Source organism: Falco naumanni, chromosome 11 (assembly GCF_017639655.2).
Source record: "Falco naumanni isolate bFalNau1 chromosome 11, bFalNau1.pat, whole genome shotgun sequence".
Classification (NCBI taxonomy): domain Eukaryota; kingdom Metazoa; phylum Chordata; class Aves; order Falconiformes; family Falconidae; genus Falco; species Falco naumanni.
In genome coordinates this window covers 28,022,022-28,043,950 of record NC_054064.1, presented here as the reverse complement: position 1 = coordinate 28,043,950, position 21,929 = coordinate 28,022,022, and the positions used below count along the sequence as shown (strand labels likewise).

At 36.9% G+C, this 21,929-nt stretch overlaps 1 protein-coding gene across 7 annotated transcripts in view; it reads left to right on the top strand.

Annotated features, from left to right (window-relative positions):
• The window catches only part of EPS15 (epidermal growth factor receptor pathway substrate 15), a 72,209-nt gene that overhangs the window by 36,841 nt on the left and 13,439 nt on the right, over positions 1-21,929 (top strand). For all 7 annotated transcript variants that reach the window (XM_040610150.1, XM_040610152.1, XM_040610149.1 and 4 more), the window contains 8 exons: positions 1,359-1,559; positions 3,176-3,321; positions 4,204-4,363; positions 8,007-8,092; positions 13,905-13,977; positions 18,607-18,768; positions 19,324-19,521; positions 21,459-21,650. In XM_040610150.1, coding sequence (XP_040466084.1) covers positions 1,359-1,559; positions 3,176-3,321; positions 4,204-4,363; positions 8,007-8,092; positions 13,905-13,977; positions 18,607-18,768; positions 19,324-19,521; positions 21,459-21,650 — 1,218 coding nt within the window. The remainder of the gene's footprint in view (positions 1-1,358; positions 1,560-3,175; positions 3,322-4,203; positions 4,364-8,006; positions 8,093-13,904; positions 13,978-18,606; positions 18,769-19,323; positions 19,522-21,458; positions 21,651-21,929) is intronic.

The window sequence follows — 21,929 nt, the reverse complement described above, 5'->3', positions numbered from 1 at the left end:
ACCCTTACCTGTGATCTGCTCTCATGAGAGGCTCGAGTTTTCACCGATTAAGTTTTACCTTAAACTTCAGCATTTATAGAGCTTGCAGGAGGACAGTTTTAAAGAACTTACGTACAAGTTCCTCAAAAGCTCATAGCAATTTTAACACTACTAATGCAGGACTGATGAAATAACGTAATAAGTTTCGCTTTCCACAAGAGATGGCAAGTGAGAAGCGAGTGGGAGGCTTTTACTTTTGAAGACTCTGTAAGTTTTGAATGTGATAGTAAGCATGCATCATCTTTTTCTCAAAACTTCCAGCATGTTTTTGCATGTAAGTCAATTGGAGAGGAAGGAATTCTGCATTCAGTCTGGAGGAGAGGATTCCATTTTATATGGAGAAATACCAAACCTAACTTTAACGGTTTGGAAAAGCTAACAAAATCTCTTAACTGCATTCTGCATTGCAAGAATCTTGAAAAAGTAATGTGACCTTTCTGTCCTCAGTTGGGAATAAAGCCAGCCCTTAATTTCTACAAACTAAACTTTTGCTCATCCTTTCAGAGTCAAGGTTTAAAAATAAAATGAAAATAAAATAAGGAATACCTGTGTAATTGTCAAGAATTGATGTTATGGACAACATCAAAACCTCGCTTTTTTTTCCTTCATAATATAAATGTGATTAATTTTTCTTTTGTCACTTATATTTTTGAGAAAGAATAAAATTATAAAAACTGCTTCTTTGAATATTGTTCTAGTCCTCTTCAGGCACCTATATACTTCAGTTTCTTTTGAAACCAATTCCTTTAAGATCCTAGTAATTAATTATTACTATATTTGATTTCCTGTGTTTATGCTGTAATTCTTCCAACTTTCAGCCTTGATTTCAGAGGATTGGTATGTTCTAGGGAAATGTTTGAGATAAATTAAGCTATAAACTTATAATCTATAAAGTATTATAAAATTTATTTAAGATGCAGTTCTGAGGCTTGAACAACAGTCAAAATCATTAAAACATACAACCTCAACAAAAGAATAGACACTAAGTGGAATGATTCCTGGAAAAACATAAATACATTAAAATTAAGTGTTTGAAGTGTTCTCTCAAAATTCCGCAAGTGGTGGTACAAGCTTAGGAGAATCATTTCAATGTTCTAAAAGATACTGAACTTCCTTCGTTAAGCACTGGACCTCAAAAGAAAGTAGTAATGAAAAACACAGGTCAGAAGGCAATGAGCTGCAGTTCAGTTGAGGGGGCTTGTAAAGGAGAAAGGTAAGAAATAACTTTGGAGCATTTCTTCATTAACTAATTCCTTAATTTATAGATATATATTTATTTCTTGGATATTTACATCCACGCACCTTATTTTCTTGTTCAGGCCATGTTTCTGGTGTACTGTGCTTTGGAGAAAGAACCAGTGCCAATGTCCTTGCCTGCAGCTTTGGTGCCACCATCCAAGAGAAAACCTATCAGTGTTCCAGGAGCAATGCCATTAATTCCATCTTCAGCATCTACCAAAGAGTCTCATCAGTCCTTGCCACCTGTAGGCATTTTAGCTGCCAAAACACCATTAACACAGGTACAGTTCTGAAGCTACTTGGGGTGAGAAGATTTCTGCTCTTTTAATGCTGTACTTTGGAAGCTGCTGGTATGAAGAGTCTTGATAGAGGTTTTTAGTTTCCTTCTTGCCCTGTTGATTCATTGATGCATTTGAGGCAGCTGATGGGAAGACTAGGTGCAGAAGTGTGAAAGTTATCTTCTGCTTTTTCGAGATGTCTTCAGATATAAACAGTTGGATAAAAAGATGTTGTTTAGTAACATTTTTTAAGGTATTCTTAAAACAAATTATTTCAAGGCATCAAGCTAAACTTAGAGGTCAAAATATTAAGAAAACAGATTTAAAAATGTAGTCCAGGTAGACATCTGCAGAACATGTCTCCTGGCTGAAGACAGATTTCAACAAGGACAAGTAATAAATAATATATATTAGTATATATAAATGAAAAAAAAATTATGGCAGGCATGTATGCACAGTTGTATGTGCAGGTGTGCATGCAATTTGAAGAAGACGTTAATGAAAATGGACTAGAGAGATGCACAAGCAATAGGAAAAGGAAACAAAAGGTCTGGCATATCCACCTAAACACACAGGATTTGGTGTTTGTTCTGAATATGATGATTAAGCTTGACACCTCCCAGGCCCTCCAAGCAACTTATTTAATCCTTGTCATTTTAGAATCCAGAATTTGAGAAAATGTCTTTCCAAGTAGTTTCTAATTTACTCATTCTATTCAAAATAAGAAGAAAGTGAGAAGGGGGTCTAAGGTAAGCATTGTAGTATTTAATGCGTGAAAGGCTGCTTGGACATTTGGATACCCATATTTGAGTGATCGGTAGGAAACTGGCATTTTAGTTCTGGAGGTGCCAAGGTTTTCATCTGACAACGCACTGATGGCAAATCTTGTTGTATGTATTACTAATCAGTGCCATTCTGGGTGAGTGTTTCAGTGTATGCTTTATGTACAGCACCATTTGGGATTCATCTGTTAAATGTCCTTGTGTGCTGAAATTAATTAGCGTTCAAAAGCATGCACTTGAAGCCATTTTCACTCAAACTCAAACATCTTTATAAGTAGCTTAGTGTTTAGAAATAGTGCTGAAGTAACAGAAGCGGCACCAATTCATGTCTTTACCTTGATGGGAGGTAAATTCTACAATTTAGAATGTGCCAACAATTAACAGTCGGGGCTTGAGCAGTTCTTCAGTCCCTCCAGCTAAAGCTCCCTTGCTGTGTAAGGGGAATAAAATTGATAGAGCCAGACAGTAAGCAGGGCTGTGACTGAGCACAGTGATGAGGGCACAGCCCCATGCTGGGAGGAGGTCTGGGCTCCGGGAAATACTTTCAGTGGATAGGCAAAGGGGTAGAGCAGTACCGCCAGCCTTGGTGCTTCACTGATGTAAATACTTTGCTTCTGCTTTTGGAATTGCTTATGGATCTCTGTGTGTCTCTGTCTGGGAGGATAAAACTTGCTCATGAATGAGGCACCGATATCACTTCTTAAATCTGTGCTGTAGTCCTTGAATTTATGTAACTCTGAAAGTAGCTATCTGAAAACAGAACTGCCTATATCTTAGTGTTGTGGTTTTGGTTTGTTTGTTTGTTTTTTTTCTCCTTCCATCTCCACCCCCCTTCAGTGGGTTGTATCGCCTGCAGACAAAATTAAGTATGATGAGATCTTTGTGAAAACTGACAAGGACATGGATGGATTTGTGTCAGGTGTGGAAGCCAGAGAACTATTCTTGAAGACAGGACTGCCTTCTGCTCTTCTTGCACATATCTGGTAGGGTTTTTTTCCATGACAGCTGTTTAGACGATGGCATGGTTCTCGCTCCTTCCTAGCACTTTTCTTGAAAAGTGCTATTTTGACATTTCTGGAAAATGAAAGGTGTGGGGTTTTTTTTTTTTATATAACAGCATGGCCTCTGTATAAGTAGTGGTAATTTATTTACTTCTGCTTTTGGACAGAAATGGGTGTTTGTGCTATGCCTTGTGTCTTAGGGGAGGAGGTAAAGTGCCTGAACACAGATTGTTATAAACAAATACTACACTTCAGCTAAACCAGTGTATTTAATGCATCCTTGTGTTGCTGTGTATCTAAACACTGATACTATCCATATACTGCTGAAGAGAATTACCTATATAATATCACATGAGACTGAGACTTATGGCCCATCTTATTCTACAACTTGTCTGTTATTACAGCTAGTAGTGACAGCTATTGCTTTTTTAATTTTTTCCCCACTGTAAGATATTGCAGGGCACTCTGATAGAAACACAGACACCCCGCCCAGGTATGGTTGCTGCAACTTGTGCTTTAGGAAAATGCAGATGAAATTGTGTCAGCTGTGAAAAGTTATTTAATCTAGAAGCAACTTCAGTTACAGATACTCAGGTGTTACAACTTACAGCCCTGATTCTGCCTTTCAGCGGATCAGAACCTACTGTAACAGCTGTGGACCTTTAGCCTACCAAAAGAAAGTGGCCGTGTATGTTTGAGTAATGTTTTCTATTTATTACCACGCCTTGCTGCTATATTGCCTTTTTTTAGAAGAGGAGATACACACTAGCAATTTTCACATTTTTAAATGACAGCAAGTACAATAAAGAGGGCTGTACTTGCAGAAATGAGGATTTGATTTATTTCATGTGTATCTCTGTACAGGGCGCTCTGTGACACAAAGGACTGTGGAAAGCTTTCAAAGGAACAGTTTGCTTTGGCTTTCTATTTAATTAATCAGAAGTTAATGAAGGGCATTGATCCACCTCAGGCTCTGACTCCGGAGATGATTCCACCTTCAGACAGGGGTGTCAGCTTACAGAAGGTAAGGATGGGTTTGACATTTTTGGTATAGATCTCAAAAAAAGAATGTTAATTTCAAAGGCTATGCAAGAAGCACCTCAAGTACTGGCATACCTTAAATTTGTCATAATACCAAGAAGCAAATGAGACTTAGGTGCAAAGAATTGACAAAAAACTGTTCCATCCATGTTTCAAAATGAAGCTGTCATTTATTATGCCTGCCAACCAAGCGGAGAGATCTTATGTGGAGAAAGCATTATTATTTTTTTTTAAAAGAATAAGCCCTTCTACTAACTATCTAAAGAACTTTTAGTTTGCATCTGAAATAGTGTGCACAAGTTCCATGTTTTTCCTCTAATGTGTCCGCAGTTACCTTTTTTTACATAGATCTTTTTTAAGAAGTCTGGAAACAAGGTGAACTAAATAAAGCTTAGAATTATATATTTAAAGTTTTAAAAGTAAATGGTCCTCCATTTTATGCTTCACAGATAGTTTAAATGTCTTCATAGTCTGTTGATTGCCATCTTTCTTAATCCAGCAGTAGACTGTACCTCAGCAGTTCAAGTTGTATTTATCAGAAGGGTAGAGTCATCACAAATTCTTACTTGTTTTACACATCATGAAGTCTGATGTGAGTTACCTTTTCTTGGTTGTGCAAAACATTGACCTAATACTACAATTTTCTTAAACAGAATGAAAAAATTTGCACTTGAAAAAGTGAAACTCAAAATTTGGCACTACTTTTGAGTTTCTGTAGCAGATACCTAATTTCTTTTTACATTCTGTTTTTAAAAAGTAATTGCTTTATTTGCAAATCTACTAATCTTTTTTGTATGTTTGCTTTCCTTTCTATGTCTCTTTTCTAGTTTGGACTGTTTTTTCCATTCTGCACCACTCTGCTTTTCATCCTTATTATTCTGTCAGTTTGTTAACTCTGCTTTCTCAAGGTTAGAGAATCTTTGCTTTTCTAATATTTACTGTCTGTTGGTTTAATAATGAACATCCTTCTAAAACTCTTACATAATCATTGGAATAGCACAGCACTTCTCTGAAGTGTCACAGGGTGTACTGATCTCAGGTTGTTGCTGATCTCCACTGTTGTTCATCTGGAAGAACCCCAGGGTTCTTCCTTGGACCCAGACCTCTGTGGCTGTTACCTGTTGGTAATTTATGCTACTTGAACTTAAAGGAGAAAATGCTACATCTTACCCTGTTGAAACTGTTGGGGAAGTGGTGACAGAGTAGTAGCCCAATGTGAGAGTTGACAGTTATCGTTATGACTAACAGCTCGGTTTTACTGATTATATTGCAGAAAATTTAGTGATTAGAACACATTGGATGAGATCAATGTTGGTTACTGCTATTTTGTGTGTGTAAAATGTTCTTAGAGAACTCTCAGACATCAGTGTGACTTATTTTTTTGCATTACTAACACAAATGCTGAGTAAGAATATTGTGAAAGAAGGTAAGTTAGCTTTTAGCTCTGTAAGTCCTTACCATTTGTTTTACTAAATTGAGCTGAATCTTCAGCTCATTTTGAGCTTTTTGAAAAGAGATGTTGTCTTGTTGATATGAAAGAACCTGTTTGTCCAAGGTTATTGCTAAAGAATTGAACATAAAGGATAAGAGCAGTAGGCAGGAATAGGCTTTTTGCTGGTTTTCTTGAAGTGGTGTGGCTTATATAGGGAAAAAAATGCCAACAAACCAGCAAACACCACCCCCCCCAACAAACAAACAAAAAACCACAAGAAAACAAACCAAGAAAAATACCTTAGGCTTTGTCTTCTGAATTGACCAATATAAAGGTAGCAGCAAAATATCAGTAAGTATAATGTTAATCCATTATGTTTTTAAAGTAGAGGAAGTTAACTTGTGATCCTTCTTGGTAGATTTTCAGAATGCATATGTATATATCTTGCTGTTTCTAATGTTTGGTTTCCTTACAGAATTTTGTTACCACAGTAGTGTAATTTTTATTTCAGTTTTGAGGCCTGAATGCCAGTCCTGTGAACGGGATGCAGCAGCAATGTACTACTTGTTGCTGTGTTTCTTCACCTAGAATTGTTTGTAATCACCAAATTGTACTTGCATTACCAGCCATAAAACTTAAACTTACATGCGAGTTCCTTTCAAACAATTTTGTCAGGAATTCACTTTTATTACTATTTTGAATTAAAAACTGGCAGCATTGTTTGCATGTGTGTTGCAGTGTAGTAAATGGCAGCAAATAGTTCTAACTTTTGTCTTTGTTAACTAGTATGTTGAAGCTAAAAATGTTGGCTTTGATGTTGCTCCCCACACCCGTTCTCTTGAACAATTGAAAATAAGATTGAATTGTGTTTTGTTCAAGTTTGCTGGTGTTAGTGCGCAGAATTTCTTTAACTGATGAAAAAAGGAGGCCAGGAAAGAATTGGTACTTGTAGCTAGTAGCTCCATGTTTTCCTTCTGTCCCCTTCCTAGGAGAAGTAAAAACTTTGGCACTGGAACACCATGAGAACCTCTGCAAAACCCTGGTTTAATTCCTTTAGAACAGGATTGAACTTCATAGTTATTTTGCCTACTCGAGAAACTGTACACTAACCAGTTTAAGAATAGCTGTATGGATTTTTTTATTCTCAGTTCATACCATTTGTTTTAGTAAAATATGCATGAATAATCCATAGTTCTGCTGAATAGTATTGTCTGCCACAGAGTGCTCAGATTTACTGTTTAGGTATTTTCATGGCTCTTCTGTGTGTTGTTTTTTTTTTCTCAGAGTATGAGCTTGAATAAACACATAATGAATAGTATCTTGATTGATCTTTAGAGAAACTTCAGCATTTAAAAACTTTTGTGTTATTTTGGGGTTATCACTTGCTTTTTTAGTTATATGTATATACTTTTCCTCTGAACTTTGTGTTTTTCCTGGATGGTTTTGTTCGAGACTTGAAGGAAGTGATGTATTTATAGAAGGTAGTTCCAGTGACTACGGCTTCTTAATGTTCACGTTGTGATAAGGCACAGTAGAACAATTACAACACTTGCTAATTTGTGCCTTCAGCATTTGTTCTTTAGTCATTTATGTGTACATTATGGAAACAAGTAATTCATATTACAGTCGTCATCTTACAATGACATTAAGTAAATGGGAACTCATGGGTGTAACTAACCTATGACTTTGTATTATCAAAGTTTCATTCAGTACTCTGGAGGATCGCATTCAGCTAGCTCGATACCACTTAGTGTTGCAAATAAGTGTCGATACTCTGCAACAGGAGGATTACCAGGGTGAAGAAATATAAATATAAAAGCAGTAAACAAACCAAACCACTCTTAGATGAATGCTAGGAAGCCAGCTAAATGTTAACTGTAAGATAAATCTCATTTTAGGACTAGGTGGGGGGGGTTTTGTACGATCAGGTGGTCCTGTGCTTGTGTTGAGGATGGTCTTCAAGAGTTTACAGGAGACAAGCTCTGTTTGAAATACTAGATGCATTGGATGTATGTTTTGTTCTGTTAATGCAGCATCTGGACTGTTTGGGGTTTCTTAAGATTGAAGATTTGAAATATAATGCTACAAACAGTTGTTACAAGAGGATAGCTCATGCTGTCACAAAAAGTAAAGTGAACATAGTTGTTGGTCAGCATAAACGATAAACTAACAGTATTTATTTTTTATCTTTCAGAGTGCTCAAGGACCGAATTCTGTAGCAGATTTTTCTGCGATTAAAGAACTTGATACATTAAACAATGAAATAGTAGACCTGCAGAGGTAGGTAAAAGAGGAGTAGTCATAGTTGCCTTAGATTCAACTGTGCTACTTACAGTTAAAAAAAAAAAAAAAGTTCAGTGCATAAGAGAAAAACGGGTGGTAATAAGTCTGCTTTGCTAAAAGAAATGGTTAGCATGTCTGTACTACTGTTTAACTCTTTTACCCTTTGTTCACTCAGATGAGTGCATTTAATAACAGGAGGACTGTGAAAGGTCTGTCCATCATGCCTTTTGGGTATGTTTGAGAGCTGCATATCTTAGCATCCTGATATGGAGCTATTCTCTCCTGTTCATCTTCATTAGTGGATGAGAATGGAGCAGGTGTTTAGGATGCTGGAGTGATGATATAAATTGGTATTAGTTGTCTTTGATTTGTAGAGGGAATTCTAAGGACTCTTTTTCTAGTGGCTGTGAGGAAGCGAGATGGGAAAGATCAAGAAATACGTAGGGTAGAGAGTGGGAAGATGAATGTATATGGACCTCTGCTAGGGTTTTGATGGTGGTGAAGATGGACATGCTTCTCTTCTGTTTAGTAAAATAAACTGTTGCACTGAGAAAAATTGTTTTAATATGAGACCTGCAGACCCTTGGGTTCCATTAATTATTTAAAAGATAATTATGAAAATAATTTCAAGTGACTAAGAAGATCAGGTTCATGTATGTTGTATAGACTTCATCATACTCCCAAGGCATAGCATAGTTTTCTGTAGTGATTTTTTTTGCATGTGTGTGATATCATAAATCTACTGAAAATTCTATTAAGAACAGTTGATTCTACTATTTTGGAAGTGAGGGTGCTTTGTCACGATGAAATCTGCCTGTCTTATTCATGTCGGTTGCAGGAATGATTTAATTTGGCAGTATGTCAAAGCACAGTCTGTTTCCTAAATACATAAATGTTTTTTCATTTCAGCTGCTTATTCTCCCTCTTACTACTCCCACTGCCTCCTCACTTCCCCCTGCTATGCCTTCCTCTGTTGTTCTTTAGGTTGTGTTAATTCCAATTTTGGACTTTCATATTTATCAGCCTGAGAATGCTTTACAACCCTGTATGTTTGACGTTAGTATCTTAGAGGGAAATGATTTGTTCACTAGCACGAATTTTTAGGTAATGTTGGTTTCCACTGGGTGGGCTTGCAGCCTAACGTGCAAGCCAGTCTGGTTGTCTTGTTTTCTTTTCTTGCTGTGAGGTATGAAGGAACCATGGCCTTTGGAAAGTCATTGCTTCCATTTCTTCAGTGGCAGATATACTCAAACAATTATTTAAGGCACATTACTGGATTGTTGAAGATATGGTAGGGGCAGCTATTTGTATGTATTTATTTTTGGAAAGGGGAAATTCTGCCTGTGATTTAGAGGTTCAGAGCAGAACTGGATTAACAATCAGAAGGTTAAGCTTCTGAGTGACAGAAGTATAATAGTGAGAGGTTTGTGCGGTTTCATTGAGAATGATAAGCAAACTCTCAATGTCATAAAGTGAGTTGTGACTAAAGTAAATTTTTTTCATTTTTATTTTTTCAAAAAAATTATTTTTTTACTATTACTTGGAAATCCTTTAGCCACTGTAGACGAGTTACTTCAATAGCAGAGTAAATATTACTTTTCTGTACCTTTCCTAAGCACAGGTAGCAACACTAGGTAAATGTAGGAAACTTATTTCACTTTTGACAAATCCACATTTCAGTTATAAATGTTGAAGTACACTTTGTCTTGACAGTTATCATAGAAAAATGTAATTTAAACTTGGGTTTTTTTATTTCATTATTAAATAAGATACATTGTTCAGCTATTGAACTCAATATGTAGTAATTCTAGTCCATGATTCCATTGGGAAGTATCCATGAGAGCTGCATTTCTGAGACCCACTAATAGAAATTGAATCTATTTTTGAAGTGCACTTGGGAAAAATAACAAAAAGGCAGCAGAGGAAATGCCCAAAAGAATGACAATGTGTGGAAAACACAGCTTTTTGAGAGACTGAGTGAAGAATACAGAGGTGATGTGTTTGTGGCTCAACACTTTGTGTGGGAAAGATTTCTGGTAGCCAATAGCTTTTAAATCTAATTCAGTGAAAACAATGTCAGGAAGGTGAAGGTTGAAGATCAGATGAAGACTAAAATGCAGAACACTTATTAGTGAGGATAATTCCCCACTGGTAGGGGATTGATTTGCCTAGGGACGTTGTGGAATCTGCATCATTTTGAGCCTGTCAGCACTGCTGCCTGTAAGTTCTGTTTCAGTTGTACTATATTTTTAGAAAGCTATTTGAAGCTTTTTTGATCAGCATTGTGGGAGTCTAGACCAGATGTTCTTAATATTCTTTTTTTGAGCTATAAAACCTTTTTCTTCCCCAGCAAACCCTGCTTTGCTTTTGTGTATTCAAAGCTAGCTACAGCCTGCAAATTAGGGGAATTTCTTCAAGCTTTACCAATACTACATTCCTCTCTAAGCATGTTAAGTAGTTGAGCTTAATTTAGTGTATCTCACCAGCGGTGCCATCCTTTGCATAGGTTGGACAGCAACAGTTATATTGTCTTGAATATAAATTGGGTTAAAGAGAGCGTAAAGCTGCTATGTTGGTCTCTCTAAAGTAAGGAAATGGCAAAACGTCCCCAGAAAAACAGGGCAGCCTTTCCCTGCCATACATTTGCATCAAGCCTTTGTTTCAAAGTTGAGAGATGTACTGCTTCTTGGCAAAGCAATGGTAAGATTCTTTTTGTAGGTTAGATGATTTCTTTTAGGCTGTGGTTTGGAAGTAACTGAGCTGTTGCAGCTGAAAAGGTTGAGGGGAACAAAGGGGAAACAAGAAGAAACAAGGCAAAAACCCTAGGCGGTTTTTCTAGTGTTGCCGAACTGAAATACTACTACGCTTATGAATTCCCAAAATTACAAATGTATGTGAAAATAAGAAACGTTGAGCAACTGTGAGTGTAGGTAATGCTACCAGTTCTGTGAGCAGTCATCTGTCTATTACGGAAAAGAACTATGATTTCTTTACTTTTTTTGCTTTTGTAACTAAGTGTTATTCCAAGTGTTAGGCATCAAGAAGCCTGGCCAGGGTCGGTTTATGTTTGTCTTGAATGCCTCTACTGACACAGGGACTCCGCAGTTGTCAGCTGTAACAAATATTTGCAATGTGCCATTTGGGAGCCATCCCATTTACAAATTGCTCAATGCACAAATTAGTATAAACCTGATGGATTTACTGAGATTATTTGATTGTAAATCATGAAGTATCTGCATTGGAGGAACCATCTGTTAGCTTTGAGGATTTTTTTTAATGATTGGTTTTAGTTTCTTTAGAAGGTTCTCCTGACCTGACTACTATTAAAATGCATAGGGAAATTGTATTGTTTTCATAAATAGACTTGAATTGGTTACGAGTGTCCTTCATTGGCAGACCACAGTGCTTTTTGGGTCATTGGGGTATTTTTGTTGGTGGGTTGTTTTTTGTTTGTGTGGGTTTTTTGGTTTTGTTTTCCGTTTGGGGTTCCCCCCCCTCCCCCAAGTACTGATGTGGTAAGGGACTTTATGATCCAGGAAATCTGTCATATCCAATGAATCAATTTTGTTACTTGTTTTTGGTTCTTTCAGTTGCTGAGCATTCCTACAGGGGCATACCAGATAGTTTGTAAAAGAAATGGAGGCATTCAGAAGAATTAGTGAATTAAGTAGGTCTGTGTTGTCTTTTTTTTTGAAACAAAGAGGCATTGCTGGGGGGGAGGAGGGGATGTGTTATGTGTAGACTATATACACTCAGCTTGTTTTCCTTTGCCTGAGATTGCTGCCTAAGCTTTTCTTGTTCTGCCTGACAATACTTCTTTCACTTGAGTTTTTCAAATTCATTGTTTGTGTTGTGATTTAGCCAGCGTAAGCTGCCTGTGGGTGGGTTTTGTATCCTGTTGCTTGCTTAGCATAGTCCAGATTGTAAGATTTAGGTACCTGGCTTCTGTTGAAGTAAAAGGGAAGTGATTGTCATCTCTGACACTCTCAGGCATATCGGTGACAGTAATGTTGAAAAGCTGTATATTAAAGCATACATACCTGCTTGGATTTCTATTTCCTACTCAGTTTTCATACCTGAGCAGGAAAAATAACAAGCATTTGTTTACCTCATCAATTATTCTCTTTTATCTTCCATCAGGAATAATAAGCCTGAATGTTTGCAAGCTCTCAGATGGGTGTCTGAGAGCTTGAAGGTATTTTTCAGCCTGACTTGTATTTAGATCTGTGAAAGTGCTTTATTGAAATTGATACCCTCTGTTCATGAAAAGTTACAGGAAGCAAAATCAACAGAACTTGTTTCAACCCTGTGTTGCAATGCTTAAATATCTAAGTACAGCTATGCTACAAATACTGGTTTATTGAGCTATAAGTGTGTGCTATAGCTTTGATGGAAATGGTAAAGATTTGCTTAGAATTTCCATGATGCTTTTTTTCTGATGAATGGAGAGTGGGTAATGTTATGAAACTCGAAGGTTCACACTTAACAAAATAACTTTGTTCTTCAGAGTTCCTCTTCCCATGTCTTTCCTTTTCCTTCCATTTAAACCTTCCCTTTGGGCACAGCCAGCAAGTTGCTCTTTAATCACATACTGAGATAAATAATAGCAGAACATAATCTATAATAATTTTTTTCCGAGTACATGTTCATTTAAGATCTGTGAAATCTGGATATTTTTTTTTTATTTTCCATTGTGCATGCTTTAGAGGTAAACAAGAATGCCTCAGCTTCAGTAAAAAGAATTGCTTTACTCTGGAGATGGAAATCCTTTCGTCTGTATTAGATAAGAGTAAACAGTAAGATTAATAGTTTTAGATTCAATACCAATCTGCTGCTATTAAAATAGGAAGTTACCTTGATTTAAGTATGTGTTAGTAATATAATTTGATAGCTTTTCACTATGGTATTTCATTTAGAAATGTTAGGTTTATCGTTGTTGAAATTCTAACTTTTAATGTGTGTGCTTATTAACAAAATCTTTATGAAAGTAAACATCTGTATACAGAAGATAGTGTTAAAAATGGAGCTTAATGCTTTTCTGCACCTGTGAAAGAAGAAAATATTCCATATACTGTCACAGATAAACACATTATTTTTTTTTAAACAGTAACACTTCTGAGTTGTCTCTTGGTTTGTTCTTTCTTAAAGCTGTTGTTTTGTCTGACTGCCAAGAATTTATTGATGATAATTCCCCTGTCATCAGTAGTCACTTTTAAACTTGAATAAACGTCTGTAGAGACAGACTTGAATGTGACACAGCAAATAACTACCTATGTGGTCTCTGAGCAGGTAGTGATTACAGGGAGCTAACCTTTCTTCTTCTGACTGAGCTTACCAACAGATATATCTAAAATCTGATAGGCAAAGTTCATTAATCAGGTAGATTGGCCTGCTGGAAGTGTTTTCTAGCTGCTGCTAGTGTAGGAATTACTGTGTTTGCAGGGGTTAAGAGATGGAATCTGATGCAATCCCTCCCACTTTTCCCAGCAGTTTTCATTAGACAAGTGCTCCATAGCAACAGTGAGATCACTGGAGACAGTATTTCATTGATTTCTCCCTCCCGCCCCCTTCCATTTTTGAGCCATTCTTATCACTGAAGTGCAGTTGGGTGAAAAGACAGGGTGGTTTTTTTTTTTATGCAGAACACTTACGTGTTGTAAATAATTTGGAAAGCAGAAGTCCCTTGCATCTTTTGTGTTTCATGTTTCACTATGTATTTAAAGAGAGATACAGTCTTAGGGGGCTGGATAACTGTACCTGCTGTAGCTGATGTTCTTAAGTATTCTTGCATTGTTTGCTGGTCTTCTAGGGAAAAGAATAATGTAGAGCAAGACCTGAAGGAGAAAGAAGATGCCATCAAGCAGAGGACAAGTGAGGTCCAGGTAAATAAGACACACAATTATTGTTTGGACACCTGATATTGCTCCATGTGGTTCTTTAATGGCAGTGGGATTACTGAGTCTTTAGGTCACATCACTTAAGTAGTAAAAAGAAAAAAAATTGGTGGCTAAGAAAATGAATGTACTTTGAAGTGTGTTTTCTATATGAATGTGGGTTGGTGTAGGTGTGTGTATTTATATAAATGTGTGAGCTGCTAGGATATGTAGCCTGCACGGAGTTTTAAATGAAAAATATTACAAAAGAATAGATTTCCTCTTTTTCTTTCTTTTTTTTATTGTTTTTTGGGGGTTTTTTGGTTTGTTTTTTAGCAAGGTTATCTAATGTATAATTAAAGCCAAAGACAATACTGGAGCATTGCAAATTAATAAACTTAAGTGGCTTGTATATGGGGCTGCTTCTTAAGACTCACAGTAATTACCAGCTTGGGAGGAATGTTGCCTCAAGTGAATTTTGCCTACCATAAAGGAATTTTTTAAAAAATCTGTTTGAATTTTATGTAAAAGGATAACATTGAATTTCCAGAATATTGGAAAATTTAAATTTTGCAAGTGTTTTATGGGGATGAAAAATTATACAGTCAGCATCAGTGTTCAGGGTGCTAACAGTCTAGCCAAGCTCTGAATGAAATGCTGCAAAGCAATATTTCAATTAAATTTTAAGCTGCAAAAGCAGCTGGTGTTGCTGCTCTAAGAAAGAAAACTTCAGTGTTATATCTGATTACTTTACATTTATTTCTACATTTATTTTAGGAATCTTTATTTTAAATAATCTTTATTTGATTAAGAGCAAATAATGCAAGATTTCTGCATTTTACTTTATGTTGGGCAGAAGAAGAGTTGGTGTGTTACACCAGTTGTGAATTTTGTGCTTGGCTATTTAATATCCTTAGAGCCTGGATGATAATAGTCTGACCTTTCAGAAGATAATCAGATGCTGGCCTGTATGTCAGGATGGCAGCTAGATTCAGCAGCTGCAGGAATGCATGCAGAAGTTGCCCATGTCTGTCATTCTGTCCATGCACGCAGCAGTCTCTCTGCTCTCCCTCCCCACTCTGCAGATTGCCTTTTCACACTATTAAAAATTCTTAGGGGTATTCCTGGTTTTGTACATAGGATGATTTTGTTTGTGTGTTCTGGAATCTGTGTGTGTGCATGTGAAGGTTGAGTTCTCTGGTGCCTTTGCACAAAAGGTATATAAAGCTAAATAAAAACCTTAAATCTATAGTATTAGTGCCATCTGCATGGGTTTCGTATTTTATAGTCAGCAGCATCACAGAATCAGTTTAAGTCGTATCTAGAGCAGTAATGTTGGAAGCAACTGTCTCTAGTCTTTAACCTCTTAGTGATCACACCAGCTATTTGTCCCTTGTTAAATACAGAGTTCTGTCAGTCTGCAGAGATGGAACAGTCTATTACCGGCTTGCCAGACAAACAGAAACCATCAGGATCAAATAGGAAATGGCTGCAGCATTTGAGCTGGTGGCCCTTTATCTTGGGCCCTTTCTGGCTCCTGAATGTTGGAGGAGCTGCATGTTTCAGGAAACTTTCTAGAACTTCAGAGAATAGTGGTGACAGACTAATATGCTTTTTTTCTTCTGGTTTTATTCTAAAGGTGGCATTTCTAAAGATGATGTAGTACAAACCCAGTGTGTTCTAATCTGCCACCTTGGATCAAGCTAGTTCCATGGCATCCCACTCCAGAGTTTCTACAGAATTACTACTACAAGTCATGATCTCAAATACAGCTGTGGTCTGTGATGGATCAAACTGATTTGTAGAGGAGGAGGGAAAGAATTACAAGGGTTTTTTTTCTCATATAAAATAATTTATATACTATGTAAATAATAATAATAAGCAAAGACAGGAAAAGTGTTGGAGGAAGACATAGCATACTGATGGGTTTTAATGGGCTTATTAAAATATCAGCTCTTTAATAGCAAACGTTAAGGGCTGTTTTTTTTTAAAGTTACAGGCATAGCAACAATGATCAAGCCACTTCTAAGGCATCGTTGCCTTAACTTTGTGATTGGATTAGTATTTTCCTATAAATAGGGAAGTAACAAAACTCTGATACAAAGTGTTGCACTTGGCAGTAGAGAACTTTGTTTTACAGAGTTAATGTGTAACTAAAACATTAAGTTTTGAGCAGGTGGCATCTGAAAATGCCCTTACCTGGCTGTCCGCTTGCTCCCTCATCACCAGCCTGATGCAGACACAGGTGTTGGAGCACAGTGTGCTTCAGCAGCTAGATGCTGCCTCAAGCAGTGGGCTTTTGAACACATTCACAAGGCTGTCGTCTTCTGTCTAGCACTTCACATGTACAAGCATGGTTTGTCAGTCTACCTGATAAGAAAAGAAAAGCAATCCTCCTGGCTTTCCCATTTCCCAAAGCCATTAGAAACTCAGTGAAGTTTTAACTTTTCTGTGCGCTTTCAGGCTTAACAGTTCTTAGCACATGCATTGTTTGGTGAAGGACAGACTGGCAAGCTATTGAATCCGTTGCCTGTCTGTGCAAATACAGATCTCTGGACTTTCCTTGGCCTATGCTACATGAGCATGGAGAGTTACAATGGTTGTAAATGTAATACAAGGATTACAATTACCATAAAAACGCTAGTTTGTACCACCTCAAATATGTTAGTGGTTTTCATATAGCAACTCATTCAGTGCTTGAACTTTAAGATGCTGCTTCTCTGCTGAGGGTGTTCTTTGAAATCAAAGCTTAATTGGAGCCTGGTTTACTTCATGAAGATGTATGCCCAGTTCTGTGCATTGTATCTACTCTGACCTTTAATTTTGGAGTGGTTATGTGAACATGTTTAGTTTTTTGTTTTGGTTGGGTTTTTTTCCTTCTTTTCTCTTCTGGGAGCCATCAGGCTTAGTCAGATCTTTTTAGTGATCCTCTACTGCTGTGCCTAGGACAGACATTGGTATTCAAGGAACAGCAGCAAGAGTGGAGGTGATCTATATTTAGCTTGTGTGTGAATTTTTGCTTCCTTTTGGAGAAAGGAGACTGAAATCTCTTTAAGCTGTTAGTTTTTCCCCCATTTCTTTTGCTGAGTGTCAGCTGATACTTGCTTTTCAAAGCGATGTAAAAAATGAATGGATCAAGAGTGTCCCAATTATCCAAGTCAGTAGATGCTGGAAGGGCTTTTCGTGTGCACACAGTTTGTCTTTCATAGATTAGAAATAGCCAGTAATTCACCTAGTCTGGCTGCTGTACATCACTCATACTCTTTAATGAACTTCAAATTTGATTTGGGGATTTTTGTGGGGATGTTTCAGTGTTTTGTTTGGTTTTGGTTTTTTTTGGGGTGTGTGTGTTTTATTTATTCATAAAAGCATCTATGTTTCTTTTCTTGTTAATGTTTTCTTTGTTGTTTTTCTCCTGTTTGCTTCCTAGTTGTCTTGAGGTTACCTGTTTCCCTAGCATCTATACTGCTGCACCATATACCTTTGTATTTTGGTCTGGCTTTTTTGTCCCGATTAACCAGAGGTGTTAGCACACATGGATAAATGATCTCCCTCACCAAAAAAAAAACCCAACCAAACAAAACGCCTCTAAAAAAAGGCAACAGAGTCTTAGCTTAGAACAGTGCATGAATGTATGATCTAATCAGAAATTCGTGTCTGCTTGTTTTCTTACCATCTGTAATTTTCTTTTATCCCTGTTTGTCTTTTACTGTTCATGATTCTTCCTTCATTACCATATTTTCCCAGAAAGGCTGCAATCTTCTCTTTTCATCTAGTACTTTCCTGTATTATTAAGCCTTTTTGATCTCCCTGTGTTATCTCTTCCTCTTGACTTTGACAATTCTTTCTTCTTCCTAAATTCTTTCTTGACTTTTTTTATGTTATCTCTGGAGTTTGTTGAGGTATAACCATTCTTCTTGCTCAGAAATGAACTAATTACCATATGATGCTACTTAATGAACTTAGAATGCAAGGTACATACTTACTGTTCTTTCATAAATTAAGAGATGCCATAGTGTTGTGTATGGAATGTGCATTTTTTACCAGTACTGTTACATGGAAAATAAGTTTTTGACTGAATTTTGCAAAACCAGAGGCAGGGATGCTCTAGAAGGGGGTGCATGTGGGGTAATAATGCACTGGTTGGTTCTTTACCGTGTTGCTAAAACAAGTTCCTATTTTTGGCCATGTGTTTTTGGAGGGGGAAGAAGCAGAATAAATAACTTCTATCATTAAGGAACTCAGTAAAACATATTGCTAAAAAGGAGAGAGACAATGTAACAGCCTGAATAAAGATGACTTGTAAATTCAAAATGAAACTCTGGCCTTCCTGTAAAACAGTTAATCTCTGTGTTGATACACAATCTTCAGTATTTCAGGTCTCTTGTTTCGATGCACCATCTTCAATATTTCAGTGAGATTATTTTTACTAAATAAAAAGTAAACAACCGCATTATTTTAATGTCTTAGAATTAGAATTTGAGATTACTTACCTGTCTGACATGTTATAAATGCTGGCTTTTGAAAGGTAGTTTGTTGATACTTTGAAATCTGAATTAGTACCACAGCTTATACTGTGGGATTTAGGAGTTAAGAGGAGAGAGGGAACAAATGCAAAGCTAATCTGTTTTATTACAGGATCTACAAGATGAAGTAAAGCGGGAGAGCAGTAATCTGCAAAAGCTGCAAGCTCAGAAACAGGAAGCACAAGAAACCCTTAATGATCTCGATGAGCAGAAGGCCAAATTGGAAGAACAACTGAATGATATCAGGCAGAAGTGTGCAGAGGAGGCCCATTTGGTAAGGTCTAGTGGCTAAGGCCCTTGGAAGAGTAAATGCCTCATTTTAAAGAATGCAGCCCTGCAATATTACAGTTGCTGGGGCAAGAGAAAAAGACTTTAACAAATAAACAGCCTAAGTGTCCAGATTTTTGTGACCATAATAGAATAGGAAATATGTCACTCATTTCAGTGACCTCCTAATTCAGTACCAGCGTGTCAACAAATATACAGATATACTTGCAAAAAAATAAGGTCAAATGCAAACAAATAAGGCAAAACTATAATGCAATAAGTGTAATTAGCACTAATTAGTGGGACTGATTTCTTAGTCGTTAAAAAAAATCTTACGGTTATGTAGATTTAAATATCTGAGCTGGTCAGGAAAACAGCTAGAATACTATGATCTTAATGACACTAGTAGGGCATTAATGTTTCCTTCAGGTATGATCTATAATCTCTCCAATAGCTATGAGGTTTTACTTTTTCTGGTCATAAATAATAGTATTTGGATGTGTTTGGATGTGTGTTTGGTTTGGGTTTTTTATTTGGCTTTGAAGTATTGTTCGTGCTTTAGATTGCCATGCTGAAGGCTGAAATAACAAGCCAGGAATCAAAGATTTCAGCATATGAAGATGAACTGACCAAAGCTCAAGAGGAGCTGAGTCGCCTGCAGCAAGAAACTGCAGAGCTCGAGCATTGCATAGAGTCTGGGAAAGCACAGCTGGGACCTCTTCAGCAACATCTGCAGGATTCACAACAGGAAATCAATTCAGTAAGGCAATGTGAAAGACCCCCCCAAAAGGTTTTGGTTTTTTTTTTAGCTGACAACCTTTAGTGTGGTTTTTCTTAAGGGGAAGGCGTTGTTTTCTTTTTTCTTCACTGTTTGCTCATGGCTTTAGCTGCTTACACATGTGTTCTGTGCTAGCAGCTGTTAGGATTCTTAGAGGCTGACTCAAGTCACTCAAGATACTTCATGATTTTTCTCTGTGTTGTTAATAAAAAGGGATTAATTTATTATATTTCATAAATAATTTATCTTAATGTAATGAATGAAAAATGGATAACGCAGGTTTAAATTCTCTGTGTCCAGTAGTTATTTAAGCTTTCTTCCTCAGCTGTGGCCTGAGGCACGCTCTCACTTTTCTTTAATTGATGTGAATTGGTATAAAATTGCTAATATCATTTACTTAGTGTATTGCTGAAGGGGGAAAGTAAGGTGAATGTAAGAATAAATTGGGCTGAGACTAGATACTGAGAAGTAGGGAGGTGGCTGCACTGGTTTTTAAGCATCGTGCTTTGAAACATCTGCTGTTGTTTTAAAGGAATACTTTCAGCTCCTGTTGTAATCAGTGATTATTACTTCAGTGATGCTTTAGCTTGTATACCCTTTCCTCATCATTCTTCCCCTTCTCTGACTTGCCAGCTGTCTATTAGTCAGTCACATCTTTACCAAGTTAAAACAACATGAAAATCCTTCCCATTAACTTTGAACGCCAGAAATGGCTGGCTTTTGGGTTGGTCATTTCACACAGTTAATATCTGTAACTTGTTAACATCTGTTTATTTTTCTCTTAAGACTTCTGCTGCTAGTGTTCATGCAAGAACACTTATAACAGCCTTATAACATATTTGTAACTTTTACATTTGGCCTTGAGGTTTAGAAACTTAGAAGTAAACAAATGGATTTTCCATCGTTTCGTCACAGGTAGAGAGAAGCTTGTGCTGTTTCACTATTAATGTACTTGCAGTGAACAGATTCAAGGCTGATAATAGAAGTGGTTATGTTTGACTGTACTACAAACATATTTTTTTTGATAGATTTTATATCAGTACTCCTGATTTTATTGCTCTTGGCTCACAACAGTAGGTGCTTTGGTGCTTTAGGCAAGATTATCTAACGGTTGCTCTGAGGTCAGTGTATTTGAAAGACACCTGGTGGTGTCTTTGCCGCCACCTGATTTGTGACATGTACAAGGCAATGAAAACTCTTATTACGTGATTGACCTAGCAGAAGTTGGTGGGATTTAGACACCCGAATACCTGAACTATGTTTATCCTTCTGCATAATCTGCCAAATCCAGTAATTTTTTCGTAACTGGCAGGCTGGTTGTAAATGTTTGTTGTGAGGCACTGCACTAAGCATATTGCTGAAATAATAGCATGTGAATGTAACTGCTTAGGAAGATATACTGTGGATTTTGTAGACTTCAAAAGTCATGTGGGAAAAGGTAATGAATTTGTGATTTTCCTTCTTGGAAGATGAGAATTCTGATAAAGTGACCTTTTTACTTTAGAGTTTAAGGCAATTGCAAATACATAATTTAAAAAAACAAACAAACAAAACCAAAAAACAACCACGCCAAACAAAACTAAACAAACAAAACCCCCTGAAAGCTTTGCAGCTCTTCTTCTGAGTTTGAGTAGAAATAAAGCAACAAGTCTGGATGTTGCCAGGCATGCAGTCTACTTCCTTGACATGAGAAGGTTCTCAGGTCTGTCCTTCAACCACATTGCACCTCTTCTAAATCAGACTTGTGCTTATCTGTCATATTTTACCCTTTGATTGAAAGAACATGGGGTTTATTATATTTGCCTTTGAAAGGAAGAATTTAAGACATACATCTTCCATCTTATATTTAAGAGGGACTGGTCATCTAATAGCTTCTCTGTGCTGCCATACTGACGCATATACATTATTTTTGTTTACAGGTGCAGACGAAACTTCTTGAGCTGAAAGAACTGGAAAATAATCAATTTAGTTGGCACTCTCAGCCACATAATACACTTGTTAATGGAACTGTGGATCATTCTAGTCTTAGCAACAGCAGTAGTGAAACTGCTAACCTTAATGAGAATGCTGAAAGTATAGCAGAAGATGAACAAATAAGCAGTGTGTCTCCAGTGAGTAGTGTTTTCTCTGCTTGATCATGATGCAGTGCAGCTGTGAAGCTGAAGTCAAGATTGATTGTTTTTAAACACTTGCACAAGTGAAATTTCAGGAGGGTGATCTAAGTGACTGTGTTTCTGCAATCTGAAAGTTGATAAGCAGAAAAGGAGTCAATTTTAGCTTGGCTGGAAAGTATCAATAGAAATTTTTTTGTATTTGTTTCCAAAGTAAAATACCATAAACAGAATAGTAGAATTAACATTAAGGGAGAACAGTTGTCTCCAGCTGGTGCA